The sequence below is a fragment of the Macaca nemestrina genome, chromosome 10, assembly GCF_043159975.1.
Source record: "Macaca nemestrina isolate mMacNem1 chromosome 10, mMacNem.hap1, whole genome shotgun sequence".
Lineage (NCBI taxonomy): Eukaryota > Metazoa > Chordata > Mammalia > Primates > Cercopithecidae > Macaca > Macaca nemestrina.
In genome coordinates, this window is record NC_092134.1 from 82639511 (window position 1) to 82666434 (window position 26924).

At 45.1% G+C, this 26924-nt stretch overlaps 2 protein-coding genes, 1 long non-coding RNA gene and 1 other non-coding gene across 12 annotated transcripts in view; 2 read left to right on the forward strand and 2 right to left on the reverse strand.

The window, feature by feature from the left end:
• LOC105474364 (activating transcription factor 1) overlaps window positions 1-441 on the reverse strand; it is a 69108-nt gene extending 68667 nt beyond the window's left edge. For 3 of the 5 annotated variants that reach the window (XM_071071724.1, XM_071071723.1, XM_071071722.1), the window contains exon 1: window positions 196-440. The gene's annotated coding sequence lies outside the window, so the exon portion shown is untranslated. Of the gene's footprint in view, window positions 1-195 lie in introns of all 5 variants that reach the window. The other 2 variants (XM_071071727.1, XM_071071731.1) reach the window with 2 other exon arrangements.
• On the forward strand, window positions 109-9486 carry LOC139356762 (uncharacterized). Of its 2 annotated transcripts, none has more exons than XR_011609157.1 (3): window positions 109-251; window positions 6157-6297; window positions 7526-9486. It is a non-coding gene; the product is annotated as an uncharacterized lncRNA (long non-coding RNA). The 2 variants fall into 2 exon arrangements; XR_011609158.1 differs by lacking the exon at window positions 109-251 and adding an exon at window positions 464-2047.
• LOC112425296 (small nucleolar RNA SNORD22) lies at window positions 5213-5335 on the forward strand. Its single transcript, XR_003016366.1, has one exon. It is a non-coding gene; the product is annotated as a small nucleolar RNA SNORD22 (small nucleolar RNA).
• Window positions 9487-9822: 336 nt separating the features above from the next.
• Window positions 9823-26924, reverse strand: part of LOC105474366 (disco interacting protein 2 homolog B) — a 263589-nt gene continuing 246487 nt past the window's right edge. For all 4 annotated transcript variants that reach the window (XM_011728986.3, XM_011728988.2, XM_011728987.2 and 1 more), the window contains 3 exons: window positions 25518-25695; window positions 23565-23688; window positions 9823-19870 (listed from right to left, as the gene is read on the reverse strand). In XM_011728986.3, the coding sequence (XP_011727288.1) occupies window positions 19618-19870; window positions 23565-23688; window positions 25518-25695 (555 nt within the window). In that variant the 3' untranslated portion in view covers window positions 9823-19617. The remainder of the gene's footprint in view (window positions 19871-23564; window positions 23689-25517; window positions 25696-26924) is intronic.

Consider the following 26924-nt stretch of genomic DNA (forward strand, 5'->3'; position numbering starts at 1 on the left):
TCAGCGCAGCACCAAAGCGCGGGGGCCGGAAGCGCGGGCGGCCCCTCCCCCTTCCGCTGCGCCCCTCCCCCACCGCCACCACCGCGCGCGACCCCCACTCGGCGCGCGACCCGCTCTGCGTCCCCGCCGGCGCCACGTTCCCGCGTCCTTCCCCGCCCGGGCCATGGGGCACGTCCCTCCCCGCCCCCCACTTACCTGTGGCTGCTGCCTCGCCGCTCTCCAGGGCGGGAACTTCCACTCCCCCCTCCCAGGTAGATCGGAATTCACTACCCACGTCCCCACCCCCTCACGCAGCGGGGGACTAGCCTCCTTCTCGGGGGTCAGGTGGGGCGGGGAGAATTAGTGTCACTTAACAGCCAACTGTCCTAAGGTACCGTTTGCTCGGCAGTCAGGGCCGCCACTGGCGGCATGATCTACACCAAGCCGGGGGCGGGAGCGGGGGCGGGGGCGGGGGCGGGGGCGGGGGGGGGAAAACTGAGTACAAGTGTGTGCTGGGGAGAAGCTACGGCGCTGCCTCCGCGCGGGCCGCCGTCCTGCGTCACCGCGCTGCCCACGTGACGCGCCGCCATCTTGTACGCGGTCCTGACTTGTGGCTAGGGGTGTCTCGGAACGCGTTCCTGAGGCTGCCGGGAGAGAGGGAGGCTGCCCGGGGTTCCGTTTCTCCTTAGGAGCGGTACCCTGCCCCGCCCCGCCCCGCCCCACGTCCGCTTCCGGAGGCCATGAGCAGCTGGGTGCTCGCGGGAGGCCGTTTCATCGATCAGTGGCGGCGCTGTCAACTCAACTCCGGCCACTTGACGTTGACCGACGCGGGCCTGTTTTCCTTCCTCAGCTTTTTTTAAATATTTTTTTTATGGAGATGGAGTCTTTTTTTTTTTTCCCCGAGATTGAGACGGGGGTCTCGCTCTGTGGCCCAGGCTGTAGTGCAGTGGCGCGATCTCGACCTACTGCAGCCTCCAACCCTGGGGTTCAAGTGATTCTCCAACCTCAGCCTCTGGGGCAGCTGGGACCACAGGCGCGCGCCACCACGCTCGGCTTGAAGAGAAGAGGACTCACTATGAGGCTCAGGCTGGTCTTAAACTTCTGGGCTCAAGTGATCCTCCGCTTCGGCCTCCCAAAGTCCTGAGATTACAGGCGTGAGCCACCGCGCCCGGCCTTACTCAGGTTTTTCTTAATCCCATAAAGTAACATTGAGTTGTGTCCTTTAACCCATGTGGAAGGATTTTCTACAGAAACGGATTTACAATGAGACATAACAAGGTGGCTGGGCGCGGTGGCTCACGCCTGTAATCCCAGCACTTTGGGAGGCCCAGGCGGGCGGATCACCTGAGATCGGGGGTTCGAGACCAGCCTGACCAACACGGAGAAACCCCGTCTCTACTAAAAAAAATACAAAAGTAGCCGCGTGTGGTGGCGCATGCCTGTAATCCCAGCTACTCGGGAGGCTGAGGCAGGAGAATCGCTTGAACCCGGAAGGCAGAGGTTGCGGTGAGCCGAGATCGCGTCATGGCACTCCAGCCTGGGCAGCATGAGCAAAACTCCGTCTCAAAAAAAAAAAAAAAAAAGAAAAGAAAAAACAAACGTAACAGAGTGTTAATAAACTGTTATGCTGTTGTTTTAATGCATTACAAAAACTTTTCAGAATATTTTTGTGTCTACCTCTCTGGAAAAGGAATTATGCCTTATTCTTAATTTTTAAAATTTCCTTGCAAAATGCTGTTTTATGGTTTTAATTATAGTAAACGACAAAAGATAAATTTTTTTAGTATGCTCTTGACAGAAAGTTCCAAAAGTTTTCTGAAATTTTGCTAGTTTGAGATCCCTAATTTAGGAAACTGATTTAGTGGAGAGAGCTTTTCCTATTTTGGGCCCTTTGGATCGAAGAATGATGTAAAGCCGAAGATTTACTCTGCTAGACCCTTTTAAGAGGTCACTAACGTTTAGCTATTGACATTCAGCAAACATTATTGATTACCTATTAAATGCTAGACCGGGAAACAACTGTTAAGTCAGCGTTTCAGCATTACTGAGAGAAAAGTGGCCTATAAAGGTAAGGGAGGGGAAGAGTTTCTCAGATATCAGCCTTCGATGATTAACAAAGTCCAACCTCAGTCATTCTGGAATCCAGAATATTGATTGCTGGAAGGCTGGTTGTGCGAGTTTACTGTTCTTTGGTGTTTGGGTTTTTCTTCCGTGGACCACAGAATGCTTAACAAAAGTTGATCAGTAAAAAGCAGGGGAGGGGCCGAGCGCGGTCGCTCACGCCTGTAATCCCAACACTTTGGGAGGCTGAGGCGGGTGGATCACCTGAGGTCAGGAGTTCGAGACCAGCCTGACAAAATGGCAAAACTCCGTCTCTACTGAAAATACAAAAATTAGCCGGACGTGGTGGCATGAGCCTATAGTCCCAGCTACTCGGGAGGCGGAGACAGGAGAATCGCTTGAAGCCAGGAGACGGAGTTCGTGGTGAGCTGAGATCGCACCACTGCACTCCAGGCTGGGCAACAGAGTGAGACTATGTCTCAAAAAAACCCAAAAAACCACAACTCAGTTGACAGAGGAAAAGAAGAAAAAGTTATGCTTGTTCAACACTGCCCCTCAAAAATACTTCTGCTGTTTCTCTTTCTCATTGAAGTGTCATAGCTGTGCCTGCCAGTCTTCTGAATTGTGATAACTAGATGAAAAAAAAAAAAAAGAGGTCTTGATTCTGATGCATGCAGTTTATTTGAATAGTAACTTTCATAAACCAGATGGACAGATCTTTAATTTTAGAAGCAAGGAAAGAGAAACAAAGAAACTTAGGGCCATGGCTGGGCATGGTGGCTCAAGTCCATAATCCCAGCACTTTGGGAGGCCAGGGCGGGCAGATCACTGGAGGTCAGGAGTTCAAGACCAGTATGGCAAAAGCCTGTCTCTACCAAAAATACAAAAAATTAGCTGAGCATAGTGGAGCACACCTGTAATCGCAGCTACTTGGGAGGCTGAGGCAGGAGAATCACTTGAACCCAGGGGGTGAAGGTTGTAGTGAGTCGAGATTGTGCCACTGCACTCTAGACTGGGTGACAGAGCAAGACTCCACCTCAAAAAAAAAGAAAAAGAAAGAAAAACTTAGAACCAAAGGTAATTTTTTTTTTTTTTTTTTTTTGAGACAGAGTCTTGCTCTGTCGCCCAGGCTGGAGTGCAGTAGCGGGATCTCGGCTCACTGCAACCTCTGCCTTCCAGGTTCAAGTGACTCTCCTGCCTCAGCTTCCTGAGTAGCTGGGATTACAGGCACTTGCGACTACGTCTGGCTAATTTTTGTATTTTTGGTAGAGCTGGGGTTTCACCATGTTAGGCTGGTCTCAAACTCCTGACCTCAGGTGATCTGCCTCCCAAAGTGCTGGGATTACAGGTGTGAGCCACCGCCTCTGGCCTAAAGTAATGTTTCTTAAAAATAAACTGGGCAAGCCTGTGGTAGCACCACTTTGGCTCTTCTGGCACATTTTTTTGTTGTTAGAAAAGAGATGTGACCAGGCGCATTGGCTCATGCCTGTAATCCCAGCACTTTAGGAGGCCGAGGCGGGCAGATCACCTGAGGTCAGGAGTTTGAGACCAGCCTGGCCAACATGGTAAAACCCTGTCTCTACTAAAACTACAAAAATTAGCCGGGCATCTACTAGTGCGCATCTGTAGTCCCAGCTACTCAAGAGGCTAAGGCAGGAGAATCGCTTGAACCCAGGAGGCAGAGGTTGCAGTGAGCTGAGATTATGCTACTGCAGTCCAGCCTGGGTGACAGTGCAAGACTGTCTCAAAAAAAAAACAAAAAAATTAGCCAGGTGTGGTGGCGTTCACCAGTAATCCTAGCTACTTGGGAGGCTGAGGCAGGAGAATCACTTGAACTCGGGAGGCGGAGGTTGCAGTGAGCTGAGATCACTCCACTGCACTCCAACTTGAGCAACAGAGGGAGATTCCATCCGCCCTCCCCAAAATAAGAGAGGTTATAATGAAATGAATTTAATAAGACTGCCTATCCCATAGGGTTTTGTAGACTGAATTACTTTGATACATGTAAAGTTAGAGCTGTGCCTAGTACATAGTAAGCACTAAATAAATGTCAGATTTTTTTAGACGGTCTTGCTGTGTCGCCCAGGCTGGAGTACAGTAGCGCACAATCTCAGCTTACTGCAGCCTTGACCCCCTACGCTCAAGCTATCCTCCCACCTTAGCCTCCCAAGTACCTGGGACTATAGATGTGCAGCACCACGCCCAGCTAATTTTTAAAGTTTTCTGTAGAGATAGGGTCCCTCTGTGTTGCCCAGGCTGGTCTCAAGCTCCTGAGCTCAAGTTATCCACCTTAGCCTCCCAAAGTGCTGAGATTGCAGGTGTGAGCCACAGAGCCTGGCCGGAACCTTCTTGATGTTGGTCAGAGCAGCCTGCAGCTTTCACGCACCTTTCTAAGCCCCCAGGTAGTGATGGTGACTGAAGCTCTAAGGGCAGCAGAGTCAAACCCTTACCCACGGCCGGGCGCGGTGGCTCAAGCCTGTAATCCCAGCACTTTGGGAGGCCGAGGCGGGCGGATCACAAGGTCAGGAGATCGAGACCACAGTGAAACCCCGTCTCTACTAAAAATACAAAAAAAAAATTAGCCGGGCGCGGTGGCGGGCGCCTGTAGTCCCAGCTACTCAGGAGGCTGAGGCAGGAGAATGGCGGGAACCCGGGAGGCGGAGCTTGCAGTGAGCCGAGATCGCGCCACTGCACTCCAGCCTGGGCAACAGCCTGAGACTCCGTCTCAAAAAAAACAAAAAACAAAAAAACAAAAAAACAAAAAAAAACCCTTACCCAGAAAAAGTAAATCTGTTCACGTGAGAACAAATCACTGGCCCTTCTAGGATGAAAGAAGCCCGACATTGTCAACTTGCTATGAAGTGGCCTAGTAGTCTTCTGAAGTGAGCAACATTGGGAGCTCACTGTTGGTCTCTGTCAGTGTTTAGTTGAGGTTTCAGAGACAGTAGTAGTTAAATCAGTTTTAGTAAGTAGGAGTCCATGCATAGCCTCCACCTCTGCCACTGTGGCCGCTCGATTCATATGCTCATTGTGCCAGTTCCAAGAAGTCAATAGGTGGCTGACATCAACCAGCCAAGTCCAGCCCAGGCTGGAGTGCAGTGCTGCGTTCTTGGCTCACTGCAACCTCCGACTCCCTGGTTCAAGAATTCTCCTGCCTCCCGAGTAGCTGGGATTACAGGCATGCACCACCATACCTGGCCAATACATATTTTCCCGGAGCCTGTAAAGGTGAACCCACTGGGACTGGCTGGGGAAAAAGAGGAAGATTTGTTCCAGAAGGAACTGTCTGAGGGATGATAAAGATTTCTATACAAAGAAAGGGAGTAATCATCACTTGTTGAAAACATTGATTTTATTTTTTCTGGGTCTGAGTAAAGAACAAAGTGTATAAAAAATGGTAGGTATCTGTTTACATATTTAACTGGTTTTATAATAGCAACCTTTTGCTCTTAGGTTACATAGTGTTAAATATTGTGTACATTTATATTTTCCAATCCAATAAGAACTTTATATATATATATATATATATATATATATATATGTATATTTTTTTGAGACAGAGTCTTACTCTGTTGCCCAGGTTGGAGTGCAGTGGCACGATCTCAGATCACTGCAACCCCTGCCTCCCAGGTTCAAGTGATTCTCCTGCCTCAGCCTCCTGAGTAGCTGGGATTACAGGCATGAACCACCATGCCTGGCTAATTTTTGTATTTTTAGTAGAGACGGGGTTTCACCATGTTGGCCAGGCTGGTCTCCAACTCCTGACCTCAGGTGATCCACACGCCTCAGCCTCCCAAAGTGGTGGGTTTACAAGCATGAGCCACCACGCCCAGCTCTGATTTTTCTATTTTTAGTAGAGATGGGATTTCACCATGTTGGTCAAGCTGGTCTCGAACTCCTGGCCTCAAGCAATCCACCCACCCCGAGGTGGTGGATTTTGGTGGGAAGCATTGCTTCCCAAAATGCTGGGATTACAGGTGTGAGCCACTGCGCCCAGCCTTTTTTTTTTTTTTTAAATAACACTGTTATAGAAGAATGTCAGTTTACTCCAGGGCACTTCAGTATTCCTGAGGAATAAACACAGTTTCTCTTTTCCTCCCACTGGGATGTTGTCAGGTGAAGTCACTGCTCCTGCTCTTTGACATATTTTCCATGTAGATGATATGGACCTGGAAATCATGCCGATAGTTGGAGTAAGCCATTCCTAATCCCATGCCAGAACTGAAGGCTAATGGCCACACTCATCTTTTAAAGAAGGTAAGTAGGCCAGGCGTGGTGGCTCACGCCTGTAATCCCAGCACTTTGGGAGGCCGAGGTGGGCAGATCACCTGAGGTCGGGAGTTCAAGACCAGCCTGACCAACATGGAGAAACCCCATGTCTACTAAAAATAAAAAATTAGCTGGGCGTGGTGGTGCATGCCTGTAATCCCAGCCACTTGAGAGGTTGGGGTAGGAGAATTGCTTGAACCCAGGAGGCAGAGGTTGCAGTGAGCCGAGATCACGCCATTGCACTCTAGCCTGGGCAACAAGAGCGAAACTCAGTCAAAAAGGAGGGAGGGAGGGAAGGGAAGGGAAGGAAGGCTAATTCAAAACTAGTACTTATCATCATGGCCACATCTGCCAGTCACCAATCTCACTTCCTGCCAAGCTTCTACTCCAGCATCTCCCCACCCATGGCTTCCTATCTCATTTAATTTATTGAATACTATGCTGAAAGTGGAAAACAGAATGATTTTATGGGTACTCAAAGTATGGTTTCTACTGACTACATCACTTTTGCACCATTGTAAAGTTGAAAAATTATAAGTTGAACCATCATAAATCAGACTGTATTTTATTCCTTTTGATGCTATTTCAAATGTAATTGTTTTATGTATTTTATTTTTGGAAAGTTCCTTGCTAGTGAATAGAAATAAAATTGATTTATATTGCTCTTGTATTCTTCAACCTTGTGAAAGTCACTTATTCCTTTTTTTAGTGTTTTCTTAAATTTTTAAAAATTTTTGTAGGTACATAGTAGGTGAATATATTTCTGGGGTACATGAAATGTTTTGATACAGGCATGCAATATGAAATGAGCACATCATGGAGAATGGGGTAACCATCCCCTCAAGCAGTTATCTTTTAAGCTACAAATAATCCAATTATATTATTTAAAAATATACAATTAAGTTATTGACTATAGTCACCCTATTTATTCTAATTGCATATTCTTGTACAAGCCATTTTATCTGTGAATAGAGATAGCTTTTACTCCTCTTTTCCTCTGGATAGCTTTTCTTTCTTTTTCTTGCCTAATCGCTCTGGATAGACCTTTAGTACAACATTGAATAGAAGAGGTGAGAACAGACTTTCTCTTCCCTTGTTTCCAATGTTAGGGAGAAAGAGCATTCAGTTTTTCACTATTAAGTGGAGTGTTACTGAGTTTTTCACAGATGGTCTTTAACAGATTTAGAATTCACCTTCATTTTTTTTGTTTTTCCAGAAATGCAGTCTCACTATATTGCCCAGGCTGGTCTCAAATTTCTGGGCTCAAGCGATCCTCCTGCCTCGGCCTCCCAAAATGCTGGGATTACAGATGTGAGCCACTGTGCCAGGCCCACCTTCATTTTTGAAGACGAGTTTCACTGGATATACAGAATTCTGAATTGACAGTTTTTAACTCCTAGCAGCCTCAATGTATTCTATGTTCTGCTGCCTTCCATAGTGTTTAATAAGAAGTTGGCTATCATTTGTATCATTGTTATCTGGTATGTAATATGTCATTTTCCCAGGCTTCTTTGAAGACTTTTGCTTTAAGTTTAGCAGTTTGCCCATGACTCTGCCTAAGCGGTTTTCTTTATATTTATACTGCTTGCTGCTTCTTGAGCTTCTTCAGTCAGTAAACGTATGTCTTTCCAAATCTGGGAAGCTTTTGCCATTATTTCTTCACATATTTTTATGTCCCATTCTCTCTCTCCTCCATCTGGAACTCCAATTACAATAAGTTAGACCACTTAATATTTTCCCACAGGTCTCTGAGGCACTATTTTTTTCTCCAATCTTTTTTCTCTTTGTTCTTCAGATTAATCTATTGATCTGTCTTAAAGTTCAGTTATTCTTTTTCACCTGAGGTCAGGAGTTCGAGACCAGTCTGGCCAACAAACCGCATCTCTACTAAAAATACAAAAACTAGCTGGGCGTGGTGGCAGGTGCCTGGAATCCCAGGTACTCGGGAGGCTGAGGCAGGCAGAATTGATTGAACCCGGGAGGCGGAGGTTGCAGTGAGCTGAGGTTGCACCACTGCACTACAGCCTGGGTGACACAGTGAGACTCCATTTCAAAAAAAAAATAATAAATGAAATAAAAAAGTTTGTCCAAATTTTATAATTTCTATCTTTAGGAGGGTTAATCTGACCAAGTTACTTCATGATTATCATAAGCTAGAGACTCCTGTTTTCTGTTCATCTTGTCTTCAATGATCTTGTCAAAATGTTTTTAGATTATCCTGTATTTTCTCCATAGAGTATCATTTTATCTCTAAATATTAATGTTTTTGTTCTTTTCTATCTAATTCATATAGCTCACTTATTTTTCCCTAACTATGCTAGCTATAATCTCATCTGAGACCCAGACTAGGATAATTTGAAGACTGGGCTCAGCTGGGACTCTTGACCAAAGCACCTAAACATAGTGCCTCTTCCGAGCTTGGGCGTCTTACAACATAGCAGCTGGGTTCTAAAAGGGAGCATCAGGAAAGTCAGCATTTTAAGCTCAAGCTGCTGCTCATCCACGCCAAAAGTCATGCACATCATTTCGGCCACATTCTATTGATCAGACCATATTTGAGGGGAAAGGACTGTACTTCTTGATGAGGGAATGTCAGGATAACATTGCAAAGAGCACATGGGATGGAATATAACGTGTGAAGATATATTGGAAAATGCAGTCTCCACATTAGCAAAGCAAACCCAATGGTGTATAAGAAATAATAGATGATCAAAAGGGGTCAAATCAAGGATGGTTCAATATTAGAAAAATCTCTGGCTGCTACAGATGTGTAAAGAAATTAGTAAAATCTATTTATATAATACATCTTAACCAGCTTAAAGGAAAAAACTATGTGATCATCTCATAGATCCGGGGGGAGGAAAAGATAAACTTCAACACTCATGCAAAAAATCCAGCAAGCACGGAATAAACTTTTTTTTGAGATGGAGTCTCCCTCTGTCGCCCAGGCTGGAGTGCAGTGGTGCAATCTCAGCTCACTGCAACCTCTGCCTCCGGGTTCAAGCAATTCTCCTGCCTCAGCCTCCTGCGTAGCTGGGATTACAGGCGCCCGCTACCACACCTGGCTAATTTTTGTAATTTTTAGTAGAGACTTCACCATGTTGGCCAGGCTGGTCTCCAACTCCTGGCTGCAAGCGATCCACCTGCCTCAGCTTCCCAAAGTGCTGGGACTACAGGTGGGAGCCGCCATGCCCAGCCAGAATAGATTTTTTTTTTTTTTTAAGATGGGTTCTTGCTCTCGTCACCCAGGCTGGAGTGCAGTGGCGCAATCTCAGTTCATTGCAACCTCCGCCTCCTGGGTTCAAGTGATTCTCCTGCCTGAGCCTCCCAAGTAGCTGGGATCACAGGTGCCTGCTACCATGCTCAGCTGTCTTGTTTTTTTTTTTTTTTTTTTTTTTGTATTTTTAGTAGAGATGGGGTTTTACTGTGTTGGCCAGGCTGGTCTCAAACTCCTGACCTCAGGTGATCCGCCCATCTCCGCCTCCCAAAGTGTTGGGATTACAGGCATGAGCCACTGCATGTGGCCTAGACTTCTTTAACTGATAGAGCATATCTTATCAACAACATACAGTAAAAAGAATACACAATGGTGATACTTCAGAAGCACTACTAGAAAAGTCAAGACTATGAGGAGGATACTCCCTTTATATCACTTTCAACTCAGTTGTGGTTTATGCCACTAAGTTGGGGTGGTTTGTTACACAGCAATAAATAACTGAAACACTGAGATTTTTATTTTTATGAGACAGGATCTCACTTTCTGCCCAAGCTGGAGTACAGTTGCACAATCATGGCTCACTGCAGCCTCAAACTCCTGGGCTCAAGTGATCCTCCGCCTTAGTCTCCTGAGTAGCTGGGACCACAAACGCGTGCTATCATGCCCAGCTATTTATTTATTTTTCTTAGAGATAGGGTCCCATTAAGTTGCCCAGCCTTGTCTCCAACTCCTGGCATCAAGCCATCCTCCTACCTTGGCCTCCTGAAAATTACAGATGTGAGCCACCATGCCTGGCCTAGATTTTATCATTTTGTATCTTTTCTCAAGGGAGATTGATTTAGAATTTTTAAAAACTGCCTTAGTGTGACTTTGGTATCTGACTTATACTAACTTGGTAAGATTAGTTGGATGGCTTTTCCTTTTATATATGAAAAGAGGATTATTTTTTTGCTTTGTGAGCTGAGTGTGGTAAAATTCAGATTTTCTATTTCTTGAGTGAATTTTCAAAGTTACATAATTTTTAGAAAATTATCCATTTCATTTAAAACAGAAACTTACTGAAAAAATAATCCCTTGAAATAGAAGCACAAGTGCTGTATCTGTAGTTAGTTATGTTCCGTTTTGTGTTTCCTACTTTTTGTGTACCTGCGTGCATGCCTTTTGTTAAATGGGTTTTACTGTCATTAGAATATTTGTAAGAAATCAGTTTCTGGTTCTGTTGAACCTTTTTTTCTGTTTTCTTCCTTTTTAATTAATGTCTGCTTTTGTCTTTGTTATTTTCTTCTTTCATCTTTCTTAGTGGGTCTTTTTATTCTTTTCCTAGATTCTGAAACTGAATACAACTAATTCATTTTGTTTGTTCTTCAATGCTTGCACTGTGAACTCCCTCTTACCTGCTTCTTTAGGAACCACCATCATTTCCAGAGTCTATGTTCTGCTTTGTCAGGTCTGTCTGACCATGGGAGTTATTTATAGAAATGATCTCAGAAATGAATGTTCATCTTTGGAGACTGAGAATGGAGATTCAGAGAAGTGAATGAGGTCATCAGGTAGACTTTTATTAATAGCAACTTCTATTAGGATCTTGCTTGTACTCAGTTTTATTTGAAAAAGTGTGCTTCCTCCCTTGCTGCCAATCCTTCCACCTGCTCACTGGAGTCCGTCCGCTCCAGCTTCCTCAGTGACAGTGACCTCACTTTGTCCGTTGTCCCTTATTGCTATATTTAGAAACTTTTCCCTCTATTCCAGCTTTTTCTCCTGACACGTTTATTTCTTCCATCTTTAAAACAGCCCCCCTTGATTTTACATCCCCCTTCTAACTACTGTCCCCTCTTTCTCCTTCCTACTTGCAGTTGCAGATAAAGCCTCTGGAGAGAGGCCTCTGTTCAGTCTTACCTCCCAGCAATTCTCTCCTGAACCAGTTTTTAGGTTTCTGCCCATACAGCCGCACTAAAACTCTCTCAAGGCCACCAGGGACTCCCTCGTTGCCAGGTCCAGCAGATGTCATCCAATCCCTGTTCTACTCAGCTTTGTTGTGGCCGTTGGGTTGTTGAGCACTCCCTCCTCTTTGATTTTGTGTTTGAGACAGAGTCTCGCTGTTTCGCCCAGGCTGGAGTGCAGTGGTGCGATCTCGGCTCACTGCAACCTCCGCCTCCTGGGTTGAAGCGATTCTCGTGCCTCAGCCTCCCGAGTAGCTGAGACTACAGGTGCCTACCACCATGCCCAGCTGAATTAGTATTTTCAGTAGAGACCGGGTTTCACCATGTTGGCCAGGCTGGTCTTGAACTCCTGACCTCAGGTGATCTGACCGCCTCGGCCTCTCAAAGTGCTGGGATTACAGGCATGAGCCACTGTGCCCGGCCCTCACGAACCGTTAAATGCTCTTGTTCGCCATGACTCTGATCCTTTTCTCACTCTACATGTTCTTTCTTGGCAATATCATCCACTTTGAAATGTTGTCTCCCAAATCTACAGTTTTAGGCCAGAGCTCTCCTGAGGCAAAGACCTCAGTATTCAGCTGTCTGTTGGACCTCTTCACCTGCATGTTCCACAGCACCTCAAAGGAACATGACCAATGTGGAACAGTGTCTTCTTTCCCAAATCTATTCCTCCTGTTTTCTCCCCTGCCTTGGTAAATGGCCCCACATCCACCTAACCCCCAAGCCAGAAATCTAGGTGTTATTTTGAATTCCTTCTTCCTTACCCTGAATATTCAGCAGTTGTAATTTTTTTTTTTTTTTTTTTTTGAGACAGAGTCTCACTCTTATTGCTCAGGCTGGAGTGCAGTGGCACAATCTCAGCTCACTGCAATCTCTGCCTCCTGGGTTCAAGCAATTGTCCTGCCTCAGCCTCCCCAGTAGCCGGGATTACAGGTATGTGCCACCACCACACCTGACTAATTTTTGTATTTTTTTTTTTTTTGAGACGGAGTCTCGCTCTGTCGTCCAGGCTGGAGTGCAGTGGCGCAATCTCGGCTCACTGCAAGCTCTGCCTCCCGGGTTCATGCCATTCTTCTGCCTCAGCCTCCCATGTAGCTGGGACTACAGGTGCCCGCCACCGCACCCGGCTAATTTTTTGTATTTTTAGTAGAGACGGGGTTTCACCGTGTTAGCCAGGATGGTCTCGATCTCCTGACCTCGTGATCCGCCCGTCTCGGCCTCCCAACTTTTTTTTTTTTTTTTTTTTTTGAGGCGGAGTCTCGCTCTGTCGCCCAGGCTGGAGTGCAGTGGCGCAATCTCGGCTCACTGCAAGCTCCGCCTCCCGGGTTCCCGCCATTCTCCTGCCTCAGCCTCCCGAGTAGCTGGGACTACAGGCGCCGCCACCACGCCTGGCTAATTTTTTTGTATTTTTAGTGGAGACGGGGTTTCATTGTGTTAGCCAGGATGGTCTCGATCTCCTGACCTCGTGATCCGCCCGTCTCGGCCTCCCAAAGTGCTGGGATTACAGGCTTGAGCCACCGCGCCCGGCCTAATTTTTGTATTTTTAGTACAGATGGGGTTTCACCACGTTGATCAGGCTGGTCTTGAACACCTGACCTCAGGTGATCCACCCGCCTCAGCCTCCCAAGGTGCTGGGATTACAGGTGTGAGCCACCGTGCCCAGCCGGCAATTGGAATCTTAATGCCACCGAAGTTTTTATGCATGGCCTCTCTTCTCCATTCTTACTGCCTTGGTTGAAGTACTTTGCTCTATGTCTTAGTCTGTTTTGTGCTGCTATAACAAGATACCTGAACCTGGGTAGTTTATAAAGAACAGACATGTATTTCTCACACTCCTGGAGGCCAGGAAGTTCAACATCAAGGCACTGGCAGGTTGGCTTGTATGGTGAGGGCTGCTCTCTTTCCAAGACAGTGCTGTGTTGGTGAAGGGCAGAAGGCAAGCGAGTCAAGTGCTGCTGCATGAAGCCTTTCATAAGAGCTCTAACTCCTTTTGTGAGGGAGAAGCCATCATGACCTAATGACCTCTTAAAACCATCACCTTGGCCATTAAGTTTCAACAGAAGAATCTGGAGGGAACACATTCAAATCATAGCATTCTATCACTGTGGTCAATGCAGAGGTCTCCCAACTAGTCTTTCCAGTTTTATCTCCTTTTCGCTATCCATTACAATCTCTGGTTTTATTTCCCTTTCCCTATCCATTCCTATCTATTTTTTTTTTCTTAGAGACAGGGTCTTGCTCTGTCACCCAGGCTGGAGTGCAGTGGTGCAATTATAACTCATTGTAGCCCTGAACTCCTGGGCTCAAGAGATCTTCCGCCTTGGCTTCCCAAAATACTGGGATCACAGGCGCGAGCCACCACGCCCAGCCCCAGCCTATTTTCTATGTGACTGTCAGAATAATATTCTACGTTGCAAATCTGAGCATGTTATCCCCCTGCTTTAAATCCCTCATTAACTCCCCTTTGTTAAAAGTCCAAAATTCTTAGCATGAAATACAAGACCCTCAGTCATCTGTCCCTGGCTCAAGCCTCCATAATTATCTTTTACTTTTCTCCCCTCAAACCTTGCATCCTTATCTTAGTCCTTTTGTGCTGCTATAACAAAATACCTAAGCCTGGATAATTTATAAACAGCTTAAATTTACTGCTCATGGTTATGGAGGCTGGGAAGTCCAAGATTAAGGTTCTGACAGTTTCACTGTCTGGTGAGGGCCTGGTCTCTACTTCCAAAATGGTACCTTAAATACTGTTGCTTCTGGAGTGGACGAACACCATGTCCTCACATGGGGGGAGGGACAGAAAGGCAAAAGGGCCTAACCAGTTCTCTCTAGTACTTTTAAAAGGGCAGTAATCCATTCACCAGGGCATAGCTCTCGTAACTTAATCACTTCCCAAAAGGCCCCACCTCTTAATACTATCACATTGGGTCTTAAGTTCTTTTTATTTTTTTGAGACCGAGTCTCGCTCTGTTGCCCAGGCTGGAGCACAGTGGCGTGATCACGGCTCACTGCAAGCTCCGCCTGCTGGGTTCATGCTATTCTCCCGCCTCAGCCTCCCGAGTAGCTGGGACTACAGGTGCCCGCCACCATGCCTGGATAATTATTTTGTATTTTCAGTAGAGACGGAGTTTCACTGTGTTAGCCAGGATGGTCTCGATCTCCTGACCTTGTGATCCACCTACCTCGGCCTTCCAAAGTGCTGGGATTACAGGCGTGAGCTACCACGCCCGGCCTTAAGTTCTAACATATGAATTTTGAGCAGACACATACATTCAAACCACAACAATCCCAATAATGAATTCTAGTTCCCAGAATATGCGACTCTGCCTTCCTGCTCACTATCTTATCTGGCTGTCTCATCCTCTGAAATCCAGGTCAGAGGCTTCCTACTCCTCACTATCCTCCCTTACCATCAGACTGTGCCTCGCCTGCCTGCTCTCACAATGCATGTCTGTTCTTAACCCTTGTATTGTGATTGTTATCCTATATCTCCTTGAGGGCAGTGACTTGGTATTTTTTTTCTCTCTGGCTTCAGCTCTTATCACAGTGCTTAGTGGGTAGGCATAAATGTCTATGACATGAAAAAATGTTCTCAGCTGCCAGAGTAGTCTGGAGCAATGAAATAATTCAAGGACCATTCTCGGTGTTTGAATACATGCACAATTTGATGGGCTCCCACCAAGTTTCTTGAAACCGGGAATTAGAAGAGCAAATGAAATATCATTTTAGGAAAGCTAAAATCCAGCCTAATTATAGATTAGAAACAATTCAAGTTTAGGCCAGGCGTGGTGGGTCACGCCTGTAATCCCAACACTTTGGGAGGCTGAGAAGGGCAGATCACTTTAGTTCAGGAGTTTAAGACCAGCCTGGCCAACATGATGAAACCCTGTCTCTACTAAAAATACAAAAATTAACTAGGCATGTTGGCACATGCCTGTAATCTCAGCTACTGGGGATTACTTTGGGAGAATCACTTGAACCCAGGAGGCAGAGGCTGCAGTGAGCTGAGATCAAGCCACTGCACTTTAGCCTGGGTGACAGAGCGAGACTCTGTCTCAAAAAATTAAAAAATAAAACACAACTACCAAATGCAACAAGGGTGGGAGGAAGACTAAACTATATTACCTTGAAAAGTCCTGACAACAGACTTCTTAGTTTTCAAAGTGACGCCCTGATTCCCTGACCTAGCATCCTTTAATAGCGCTGACTCTGGATCTCTGTGCTCACTTTCCTTAGACCACCCCAGCTATCAATGGGTCTCACCATCTAAAGTTAAATTTAAAATCTATCAATTCCCTAGCCTCCACCCAATGTGTGAAGGATTAAACAGAATCAGGCATCAATATTTATTAACACAAGACAAAGGAAACACATTCAATGAGTTAATAGAACACTGTCCAGCCAGATGTTAAATTTAAAAATGTATATCTAGTCTAACTTCAAATAAATAAAAAAACTTTATACATAATTACACAGTACTGTAGTTTGAATTTGACACGGGTAAATATCTTGACAGAAAGTAAACAAAACAGCATTTAGGACTAAAAAATTATTCTTGTATCTTTACAGTCTCTTCCTCTGGACAAATAACATGGCCCATCTACATACACCTAAACCAGAAATGTTGTATGAATGATAAAGAAAAGGCCTATTGTGTATTTGGAGTACTGCAGCTTCTTGCTCCAAATACTGTTGCTTTTACATCAAAGCAGACAACAAAAACAACACTAAGGCATAGATCTTGTTGGAGTTTGAGGATGAGGTGATAACTCCTCATTGCTTTAGTCTAAAAGATTCCTGGATATTCAAGGAAAGTAATTTATTTGGCCAAGATATAGAGCACCATGCCTGGGGCAGAGACCTTAATAGAAAACCTAAGGCCTCAGCCCTTGTTGAGTCAACAAAAGCATTAAGCAAGCATTGCCCAGGGACTAAAGTAAGGAGACAGACTCAAGTGACCAAGACAGGCAATGGTCCCTAAACAGCCTGAGGCAACACAACTTCATGAGGAAAGGACCTGGCACTGGGGAGACCTGGCCCTTTGTGAGGCAGGAAGTAAAGACTGTGGATTCACTGATGCTGATTAGCATGCTGGTCCTTCCCAGGGTCTCAGTGAATTCCTAGGGCCTAGGAATTTTCCTGAGGCAGCCCCTTCCTGATCTACTTCAGTTACTTCTGCTGAGAACTAGAAAGAGGTTCAGAAACCTTCAGACCAAGAGATTTCTCTTAACTGAGACAGGGGCTTGTTTAGTTTTTTTCCACAGACATTAAAAACCCAGACAGAGTATGTTCCAGAGGATTGGAAAGGCTGTGTTTCTATTAGTAATGGCCTTTCAGGCCTGCCTTAAGAATCAGTTCCACCACAAAAGTGCTACTTAATGTGGATAGAGAAGGAGCACTGTGTCATCAAGAGAACATTTTCTTACTCGAGTCTGTGGCACAGTAGACTTTAAATCTGCAGGTGATCCCACAAACACCATCTAAGCAAATGACTGGGCTCTCCTCTCCCTCCACAGGATGCTTTCCCAGAGTTACTGATGAAGTTCCTCAAGGACAGTTCTTAGCCTTCCTTCCTCCATGAGCAGATTCTGGCTTTGGGGGACATGCAAAAAATCAATAAAGCAGAAAGCAAAAAATAAATTAGAGGCCTGAGGAACTACAAAACTAGATAATCAGCCTCTAAGTAACTGGGAGTTGGCCACACTTTGAGATTAACGGAGTAATGTATTTGAAGGAATAAGTATACATCTGCACTGTCTAATATGATAGCCACTAGTCACATTTGGCTACAAAGACTTGAAATATGGCGATGGTTTGGACTGAGATGTGTTTAATGCACACTGAACTTCAAAGGCCTAATATGAAAAAAAGTAAAATACCTCATTAATAATTTTTATATTGATCCTATGTTGAAATGATAGTGTTTTCGAGCTATTGGGTTGAATAAAATATATTTAAATCAATACCATGGGTTTCTTTTTATTTTTAAAAAATGTGGTTACTAGAAAAATTTAATTACAGATGTGGCTCTCATTATAGTATTTACAGTGGACCATGCATCTCTAGATGCCTATACCCTAATCTGTGTTAGTAAGAATTATCAAAGCAACCCACAGAATAGCATCTAACCATAACTTTTAGAACTTGGGGATTATAGAGCTAGACTTATTTATATTAGCTTCAGGATCCCCTGCTTTGTTTAGTGAATCATTAAAAATGGTTTTAAGAAAATTACTTTCCAAGTATCAGGCTGTGTTCTCTGCAAACCAAACCATCGCTAGACACTGGGATTTCCTGGGTGCCCCAATGTAAGTGCTTTTTTTTCTGTCCATCCTAGGACTTCCCTCATCACATGTAAATTAATTCCATCGAAATGCTGAAAAAGAGATCTGGAACTGGCAAATGTCCTGAGCTCTGCCCTCTGTGGAGGAGTGGGGAGGAAAAGAGGATTACGTGAAGGGAGTCACAAAGTGGCTTTTAGTCAGAAGGCCAGGTAATGGCAGCCCCAGAGCACTGCCACCGCAAAGGAGCTGGTCTTTGCATTATAAACCTTATTTTCAGGGTAATTACAAGTCTTAAAAATTGTTTAAAAACATACTTAGTTTACATGATGTTACAGTGGGGTAAATAATATGTATTACTAAAATAGTCTAAATATTTACACAATAGACCAGAGTGGGTCAAAGAGAACCATTCTGCTTTAACAAGTTAACTCTTTTCACTTTTGAGTACTTTTTCGTTTTTAAAAATATTTCTGTTAAAAAAAAAATAATAAGATTTAACTATATTCAAATACATGAAGTATCAGACCAAAGAAAGGAAACCGAGTCAGAGGCCAAACTCAGTCCTGTCTCATTCTGCTTGGCCTGGGCACCACAGTTATTTCAAAAGAATTTCCTGCATATGTCAGACTTCCCCGGTTTCAGCATAAGCCTGGCTGCTTTGGCAACCCAGATTGGTCAGTTTTGTGTAGTTATATGGCCTTACAGTTCCATGTGACGGTGGATCCCCACTGCCTTCCTGGCCTATCATTCTTGTTTTAAACCCCCTGCCCTCATGAACTGGAAGAACAGAGGACACTCCTCAGTTTTCAGAAAAGAGAAGTTATATGGATAAACTGTAGACACAGTTTACAATGGGCCTGGAAAAGAGGAAATCCTAAATTCTTACATAGTCACTCTAAATCTGAAAGATCGTTTTAAAACTGGGGCCAGAGTAAGTTATCGTGGTTCCTTAGAATAGGGTGGGCTCTGATGAATCTTAGCTTTGTGTTAACATTTTGATTTTTAAACTGAGATTTTCAGCTTTTAGAAACAAGCTGAATTCATAGAAGCCTAAGCTGATTCCGGGAATGCGAGCTTTAAAAACAAACATAGGCAGCTCTAGTTTATAAATATACCAGCCAACAAAGACATAGAACAATGTGCAGCAAAACCTGCCAACAATTTGCACTTTTTAGTCACCTAATCAATTACACGACATTAAGAGAATATTGAAATTCTCTCAAAGTAGAAATGTTTCTACTGTGGTTGTTATAACTATACAAGCCAATTCTTCAAATCTCTACCTGAATTACGTGTATTCTTATGTACATGTTGTAAGACACTGGTCAAAATGTTTTACAGTCAATAATTATCTATATAAAGTAATTCTCATAGTCAGTGGGTTATCTGATTTGCTTATGGGTTGACTGAAAGAAAGCTGAGTAGTTCCATGTTAACAAACCCCACAGAACATCTAGCTACGGCAGAATGGCAAATACAGTACGGAGTGGGGAACTGTGTCACTCAGACTACCCCTTTCATGTGAATTCATTAAATTCTCTTAGAAAATTCTAAAACGGCATTAGATAAAAATACAAGTATGTACAACAGATGAAAAAAATGCAACATGCATGTAATTGCTTTAGTAACGTGCTGCTCACGCTATATCAAAGCACATGTCTACTAAATGTTAACATTTTTTTCATTTGCCCGCACAGAATTCCCCTTTCCTGTGTGTTTTATGATTGCAGAATCCCACAGGATGAGATGAAGAATATCATGTAGCCATCTCAGCTTATTTCACATCGTTTGAAAGCCTGCTTCTAGCCAGAGGTCTTCTGTCTTTGTGATTCTTCAGAATGGCCCCCTGCAGTCCCCACAAAGCTGGTTACATGTTATAAGCCACGTAGATGGGGTCTAACTGGTCAGCTAGGAAGCTATCACGGAGGTGCATCCTCTGCTTCTCTCCTCTGGAGTTGATCGGGATGACGCCTGGGTCCACCACAACCACGACGCCAACGATGAGGTAATGCTCTTCCAGGACCACGTTGGTCACTAACGGGACCAGATCTAGGGCTTCCTGTTCAGAGCCGCACAGTTCCACAACCACCACAAGCAAGTTGGTCCACGTGAACACGGCACTGAAATTTCAATGACAGTTCATTAACTTGTCACTACATTTTTCAGTTATTTTTTATAGCATCTGTCCCAGACTTAGCCCATTTCCCCGCCTTCTCCCCTCGATCCCAACCAGAAGGTCAGCAGTCATGTCTACAATATATGACACCTTTTAACTTCACCTGATAAGACCGAGGGAAAAATTATATAATGAATATATATATAGATATATGAGAGACACCTTGCCCCTGTGAACACAGCTGAGTCGTCCAGAATCTCCTGGGAGTTTGAAAGTGTAATTTAAAGTCATCAGGGCCGGGCGCGGTGGCTCAAGCCTGTAATCCCAGCACTTTGGGAGGCCGAGATGGGCGGATCACGAGGTCAGGAGATCGAGAGACGATCCCGGCTAACACGGTGAAACCCCGTCTCTACTAAAAAATACAAAAAAATAGCCGGGCGAGGTGGCGGGCACCTGTAGTCCCAGCTACTCGGGAGGCTGAGGCAGGAGAATGGCGTAAACCCGGGAGGCGGAGCTTGCAGTGAGTTGAGATCCGGCCACTGCACTCCAGCCTGGGTGACAGAGCAAGACTCCGTCTCAAAAAATAAAAAAAAAAAAAATAAAATAAAATAAAATAAATAAATAAATAAAGTCATCAGGCCAGGCGTGGTGGCTCACGTCTATAATCTCGGCACTTTGGGAGGCCGAGACGGGCAGATCACCTGAGGTCAGGAGTTCGAGACCAGCCTGGCCAACATGGCGAAATCCTGTCTCTACTAAAATACAAACATTAGCCAGGTGTGATGGCAGGCACCTCTAGTCCCAGCTACTCCGGAGAGGGAGGAGAATAATTTGAACCCAGGAGGTGGAGGTTGCAGTGAGCCAAGTTTGAGCCACTGTACTCCAGCCTGGGCAACAGAATGAGATTCTGTCTCAAAAAAAGAAAAAAAAAGTTGTTAACTGGTCATTTGAACCAATGACATGGATTTGAATATTCTGGGGTAGCCAGGAGCATGGAGCAGAGAGAATCCCTCTTCAGGGAGGTGAAAAAGAAAGAAGGGAAAGCCCATATGGCTCTAGAAAGTAAGGGGACAGTGGTTCCTGACGGCCTTAACCATTCCCTTGTTTCTACCTTTCCTGAGACCCAGAGTTAGTTTTTTTTGGCACTTCTGAGATAGCCAGGTATTCTTTCACTTAAGCTTTTTTGAAGGGAGCCTGTTATTTGCCCCATAAGAGCTTTGACTAATATAATACTCCTCTGTTTTTTTAGACTAGTCAAGTGCAGTAGTGAGAAAGAGGGAAAGAGTAGAACGAAAGAGTTTGATTGGTTTGTAATTGACTATGAACAATTAATTGAATTAACTCACTACCTTCAGACCACCCTAAGGCAGTATTCTTAAACCCAACAGGAAGAGAGTCTGTCTGACTCACATGAGTTATTGGTGCCCCACGCTTAAGTGTCTCCTATTGTGTAAAAGGACCATAAGCCACTTTCCACTGGGTGGAGTTACTGGGTTAGAAGGTAGGGCCTGCCGGGCGCGGTGGCTCAAGCCTGTAATCCCAGCACTTTGGGAGGCTGAGACGGGCGGATCACGAGGTCAGGAGATCGAGACCATCCTGGCTAACACAGTGAAACCCCGTCTCTACCAAAAAAATACAAAAAACTAGCTGGGCAAGGTGGCGGGTGCCTGTAGACCCAGCTACTCAGGAGGCTGAGGCAGGAGAATGGCGTAAACCCGGGAGGCGGAGCTTGCAGTGAGCTGAGATCCGGCCACTGCACTCCAGCCTGGGCGATAGAGCGAGACTCCGTCTCAAAAAAAAAAAAAAAAAAAAATAGAACGTAGGGCCTGATTTGATATGCAGGCCTAAACTGCTTTAAAAACAGATTCCAGCTGGGCGCGGTGGCTCATGCCTGTAATCCCAGCACTTTGGGAGGCCGAGGTGGGCAGATCATGAGGTCAGGAGTTCGAGACCAGCCTGGCCAATATGGTGAAACCCCCTCTCTACTAAAAATACAAAATTAGCCGGGTGTGGTGGCACACACCCGTAATCCCAGCTACTAGGGAAGCTAAGGCAGGAGAATCCCTTGAACCTGGGAGGCGGAGGTTGCAGTGAGCCAAGATTGCACCATTGCACTCCAGCCTGGGCAACAAGAGCGAAACTCTGTCAAAAAACAAAACAAAACAAAAAAACAAAAAACCCCCCACAAAAGTACACAATTACACAATATCTGGTTCTATTAAGAGTCAAATGTCTAAAATGACAAAGTAACCACGGCACCCAGCTTCTCTGGATGCTTTCCAGATGTCTAAAGATGTTCTTGTCTTGGTCAGAATCTTGTTCAGGTCTAGGGAGAGACTCCAACAAAGACAAGAGCATCTTTTTTTTGAGACAGTTTCGCTCTGTTGCCCAGGCTGGAGTGTAGTGGTGCAATCTTGGCCCACTGCAACCTCTGCCTCCCAGGTTCAAGCAATTCTCAGCCTACCGAGCAGCTAGAATTACAGGCGCCTACCACTGCACCCAGCTAATTTTTGTATTTTTAGTAGAGACAGGGTTTTGCCATGTTGGTCAGGCTGGTCTTGAACTCCTGACCTCAGGTGATCCACCCACCTCAGCCTCCCGAAGTGCTGGGATTACAGGTGTGAGCCACCACTTCCGGCCAACAAGAGCATCTTTAGACAAAGAAGTATCTGGAAAGCATGAGCAACCATCGAAAGAACTGTGGCTGTTTAGCATGAGGAAAAGTGGGGACGCATTCACTAAAATATGTAGAAAACAAACCAAACAGATTCTGTATTGGTTAAGAACCCAGAATGAAAGCCAATAGGTAAACACTACAGAGATTTTTTTGTTGTTGTTATTTTTTTGAGACAGTCTCAGTCTGTCACTAGGGCTGGAGTGCAGTGGCACAATCTTGGCTCACTGTAGCCTCAACCTTCCAGGCTAAAGTGATCCTCCCCCCTCAGCCTCCTGGGTGGCTGGGACTACAGGCATGCCACCACACCTGGCTAATTAAAAAATTTTTTTTGTAGAGATGGGGTTTTACCATGTTGCCCACGATGGTCTTGAATTCCTGGGCTTAAGTGATCCGCCCACCTTGGCCTCCCAAAGTTCTGGGATTACAGATGTGAGCCACTGCACCCGGCCAAACCACAGTTTTAATTTTACAGATTTTAAGTCAATACATGGTTAGATGATCCTTTACCAGGAAAAATGTAAAATTCCTGCAAAGAGCAGGAAACTGGATGAGATAATATCAACTACCCTTTTCATCTGCTTACCACTTAATAGTTTACAAAGCACATTCTCATTTGATGCTTCTGATAATTAGAAAGTAGCAGAGGGAGTGTTTTACAGATGAGAAGAGTCTTTAAGCTGGTTCTTTCCACCATATTATGCTGACTTCCAAGAGATCAATGATCTGTTAGTCCCTTCCCATTATGAGAGTCTATCACTAAAAAAGGACTCAGTTCCAGCATTCCACAGAAGGTATCCGAGTATTCCCTAGGGGCCTCATGGCCTCATCTGGCTCCTGTGGATAGGCCTTGTTGGCCACAGCAGATTGCACACCCAAGACAAGAATCAGTCTATTTCCTTACTCCTCCCATGGAGCTCTATGTTTCAAGGTAGGTATGTGGTCCCAATGACCAATTAATTAGATGAGTTGAGATTACGACTAAAGCTGAAGTGGGAAGCACAGTGTATGCTGGGGGAGTTACCATTCAGCAATGCTTCTGTGGATCCGGGACACCGAGGTCTCAATATCAATCGGGTGGTATCGTAATCCTCTCAGCTCCAGTGTTTCATCCAGCGCTCCCACCACATACAATGCATCATGACGCTCTGACAGAAAGAAAAAGAGAGAAATGTGGCTCGGACATATACTGAGTGTAACATAACACTGGAGTCCAGAGCACAGGGGTCAGACTGCCTGTCACCTGGCTCTACCCCTACCAGCTGTGCAACTCTGGGCAAATTCCTTAAGGCTCTGAATCCTACTGCCCTTCTGTGAGATGGGAATAATAATCAATGGCTGCTGTGACGATTTGTGAGTCAATCCATGCACAGTAGTTAATATGGTATGTGGTATATTGTAAATGATACCAGAAATTAGCTATTATTATTACTACATGTTAGGAACTGTGTTATGTGCTGGGGAGACAAAGCTGACAAAACCCAATTCCTGCGCTGAAGATTCTTACAGCTGAGGCAGGGGAAAAGATACACAAAGAGGCATTCCGTTGTAAAGTAGCAAGCCCAGCGACAGGAGTGTGCATGAGTTTCGGAGGGGCAGAGGACATCACTGAGTCCAGCTCAAAGGGTCAAGGAAGGCTCCTGGAAAAGCTGAGGGCAGAGCTGAGCTTTTAAGGACAAACAGGACTCAGCCAGAGGGGAGGGGAGGAGGAAAGAGAGGAGTTGAGAGGGAGAGGAGATGAACGAGTGTCATTCTTTCTAGGTAGCTTCATGGAATACAGATATAAAGATGAGGGTTGTAGAACATAGGGGAAACTAGTCCTCGTTTCTAACAGGCTTGTAATCCAGCTAGGATACAGAAGGAAGATGATTTTGCAGTAATTTCTGGAAAAAGGCAGATTTCTGAAAAATTCAGCAAAACAAAGTGATTTAAGCTGTTGGAGTGAAAAGGATCAGGAGGTCCAGCAGAGGCTCCCATCACCTGGTGAGCTCATGAAGACTGATGACAAAAACAACAGAAACACAGCAGTGAATGACTAATGGGTGCTTCCTGTGTGCCAGGCACCATTCTTGGCATCTAAATGCATCACGTCCTTTAATCTCACATCATTTCCATGAGGCAAGAAACACAGTCATCCCTATTTTCTAAGTAGGAAACAGAGGCTAAGTGATTGCTCAAGGTCACCCAGCAAATGCAGAGGTGGGCTTAAAACCAGGGCACCAGGCAGGGATGCCACCCTCTGCTCCACTGGGTTGCCCCTGCCTCTCCATGAAATCTGGGGAACTATGGACGCTGGTCAGTATGGAACTATGGAGAATTTAGGCCTTTAAAATCCAGCAGGTTATATATATATCACTTCTTCAAGTGCAGGATATAGTCAGTGTTGGGTATTTTTAAATGGCTGTAAGTGCCAGTCTGGAAGAAAGGGTGATGGCGGGCAGCAGTGAAGCCGTGACAATCAACTGGGCAGAGGGTGACGGGAGGGAATTCTTATACCGGAGGCTTGGCCAGGAAGCAGGCTGTGTCCAATGCAAGACACCGAGGCACTGCCATACCTCAGCAAGATAGCTCCTTGGAACTGACGCCCCTCTCAGGGAATAGGGCCGTTCCTCCTGCTCCCCAAGTGGTGTGCAGGGTAGAAGAGATACAAGATGTAATGCTTGTCCTGGGTGGGGAATCAGCCCCGTAGGGACTGAATGTCTGTGTTTAGCCAGGGACGCTCATTCGCCATCAGGCACATCTCTCTGACTCACAGCTTGGGATGATCCTGGGCTCGCCCCAAGCGCTCACCTCTTAGACACTCTTCATGGGGCAAAGCATGACTCCAAATGAAGAGAGAGTCACTTATGGGTTTAAGAGTCACAGAAGGGAGTAACTAGATACACACACTCCACAATCCAAGGCAGGCTGAAGGAGGTCAGCTAGAGCTACAGAAACACAAAGCAGGGTCAATGGGGAGGAGTAGTTGCACAAGTACCTCCAGTGGCCGCTGTGAGCTCAGTCCGGCGGACAAAACCAAGGTATCCTGTCCGAGCCCAGAGTGTCTGAGCCGCATCTCCAAAGCTGAGGCGAGTGTTGAAATGATCAGCTTGAAGAGTCTCACTATCATAGATGGTGTAGTAGCCGCTGGCTGTATGGGGACTGTTCACCCAAATCTACAAGAAAAGTGCTTTGGTCACAACTCACTGGGGACACACAACTGTATTCATTCTCTTGGATCAGGTGATTTGATTTTTTTAATCTCATTTTTATATTAACAACACCACAACTGCATCAATAAAGGCAGCTGATATTTACCAGGTGCTCATCATGTACCTAACCTCCATCCATCCGGATATATATGACATGACAACATAGTTCACACAATGTTGTTCCCATTTTACGGATGAAAAAACAAGGAGTTAACTAATTCACCTAACATGCAGAAATGAGGAGACTGGCACCCATGCTCTTGTGGCTCCCGAGGCTGTGCTCTCACCCACAAGGCTACCCTGCCTCCCTGGCTCATTTCTCACCCTCCTCCAGAGTCCCACGAACACATCAGGGATCATTTCTGTGCTTCTGGGGCAACTGTGGAAGGCCACAGGGAAACACCAGGGGGTGTCTGAGTTTATAATATAAACAGCAATAGCTAACAATAATGTTACTGAGAATCATTATGTGACAGACACTGTTCCATGTACATTACAGATACAGGCATTAATACATTTAATTGTATAATGATTCTACTCAGGAGGTGAGGTAGGTGCTACTATTAACATTTAAAGCTTTTTAAAATAGGCTGGGCGTGGTGGCTCACACTTGTAATCCCAACACTTTGGGAGGCCAAGGTGGGTGGATCACTTGAGGTCAGGAGTTCAAGACCAGCCTGGCCAACATGGTGAAACCCCATCTCTACTAAAAATACAAAATTAGCCAGGCATGGTGGTGTACACCTTGTGTAATCCCAGCTACACAAGAGGCTGAGGCAGGAGAATCACTTGAACCGGGGAGACGGAGGTTGCAGGGAGCCAAGATGGCACCACTGCATTACAGCCTGGGTGACAGAGCAACACCCTGTCTCAGAAAAAAAAAAAAACTATTTTATATAGTTAATTTTTATATACTTATATATAAGTAATATGTATTTATATGTAAATATTTTTTGTTAAAGGGCTGGGCCTATATATTTTTTTTAATGCGAACATGGATACATTTTAGAATATAACATCTGACCTTAAAAATGTGTAAATATGTGACTCCTTTCAGTTTCATACCTTAATAGATGGGAACATATAGGATTTGCTCACTTCCCTTTCTAGCTAAGGGCATGTCAGTGGACAAATCTGGCACTATTTCCAGTTTGGGTGCCTAAATCTTCCCTGGATCCCAGTTTCAATCTCCC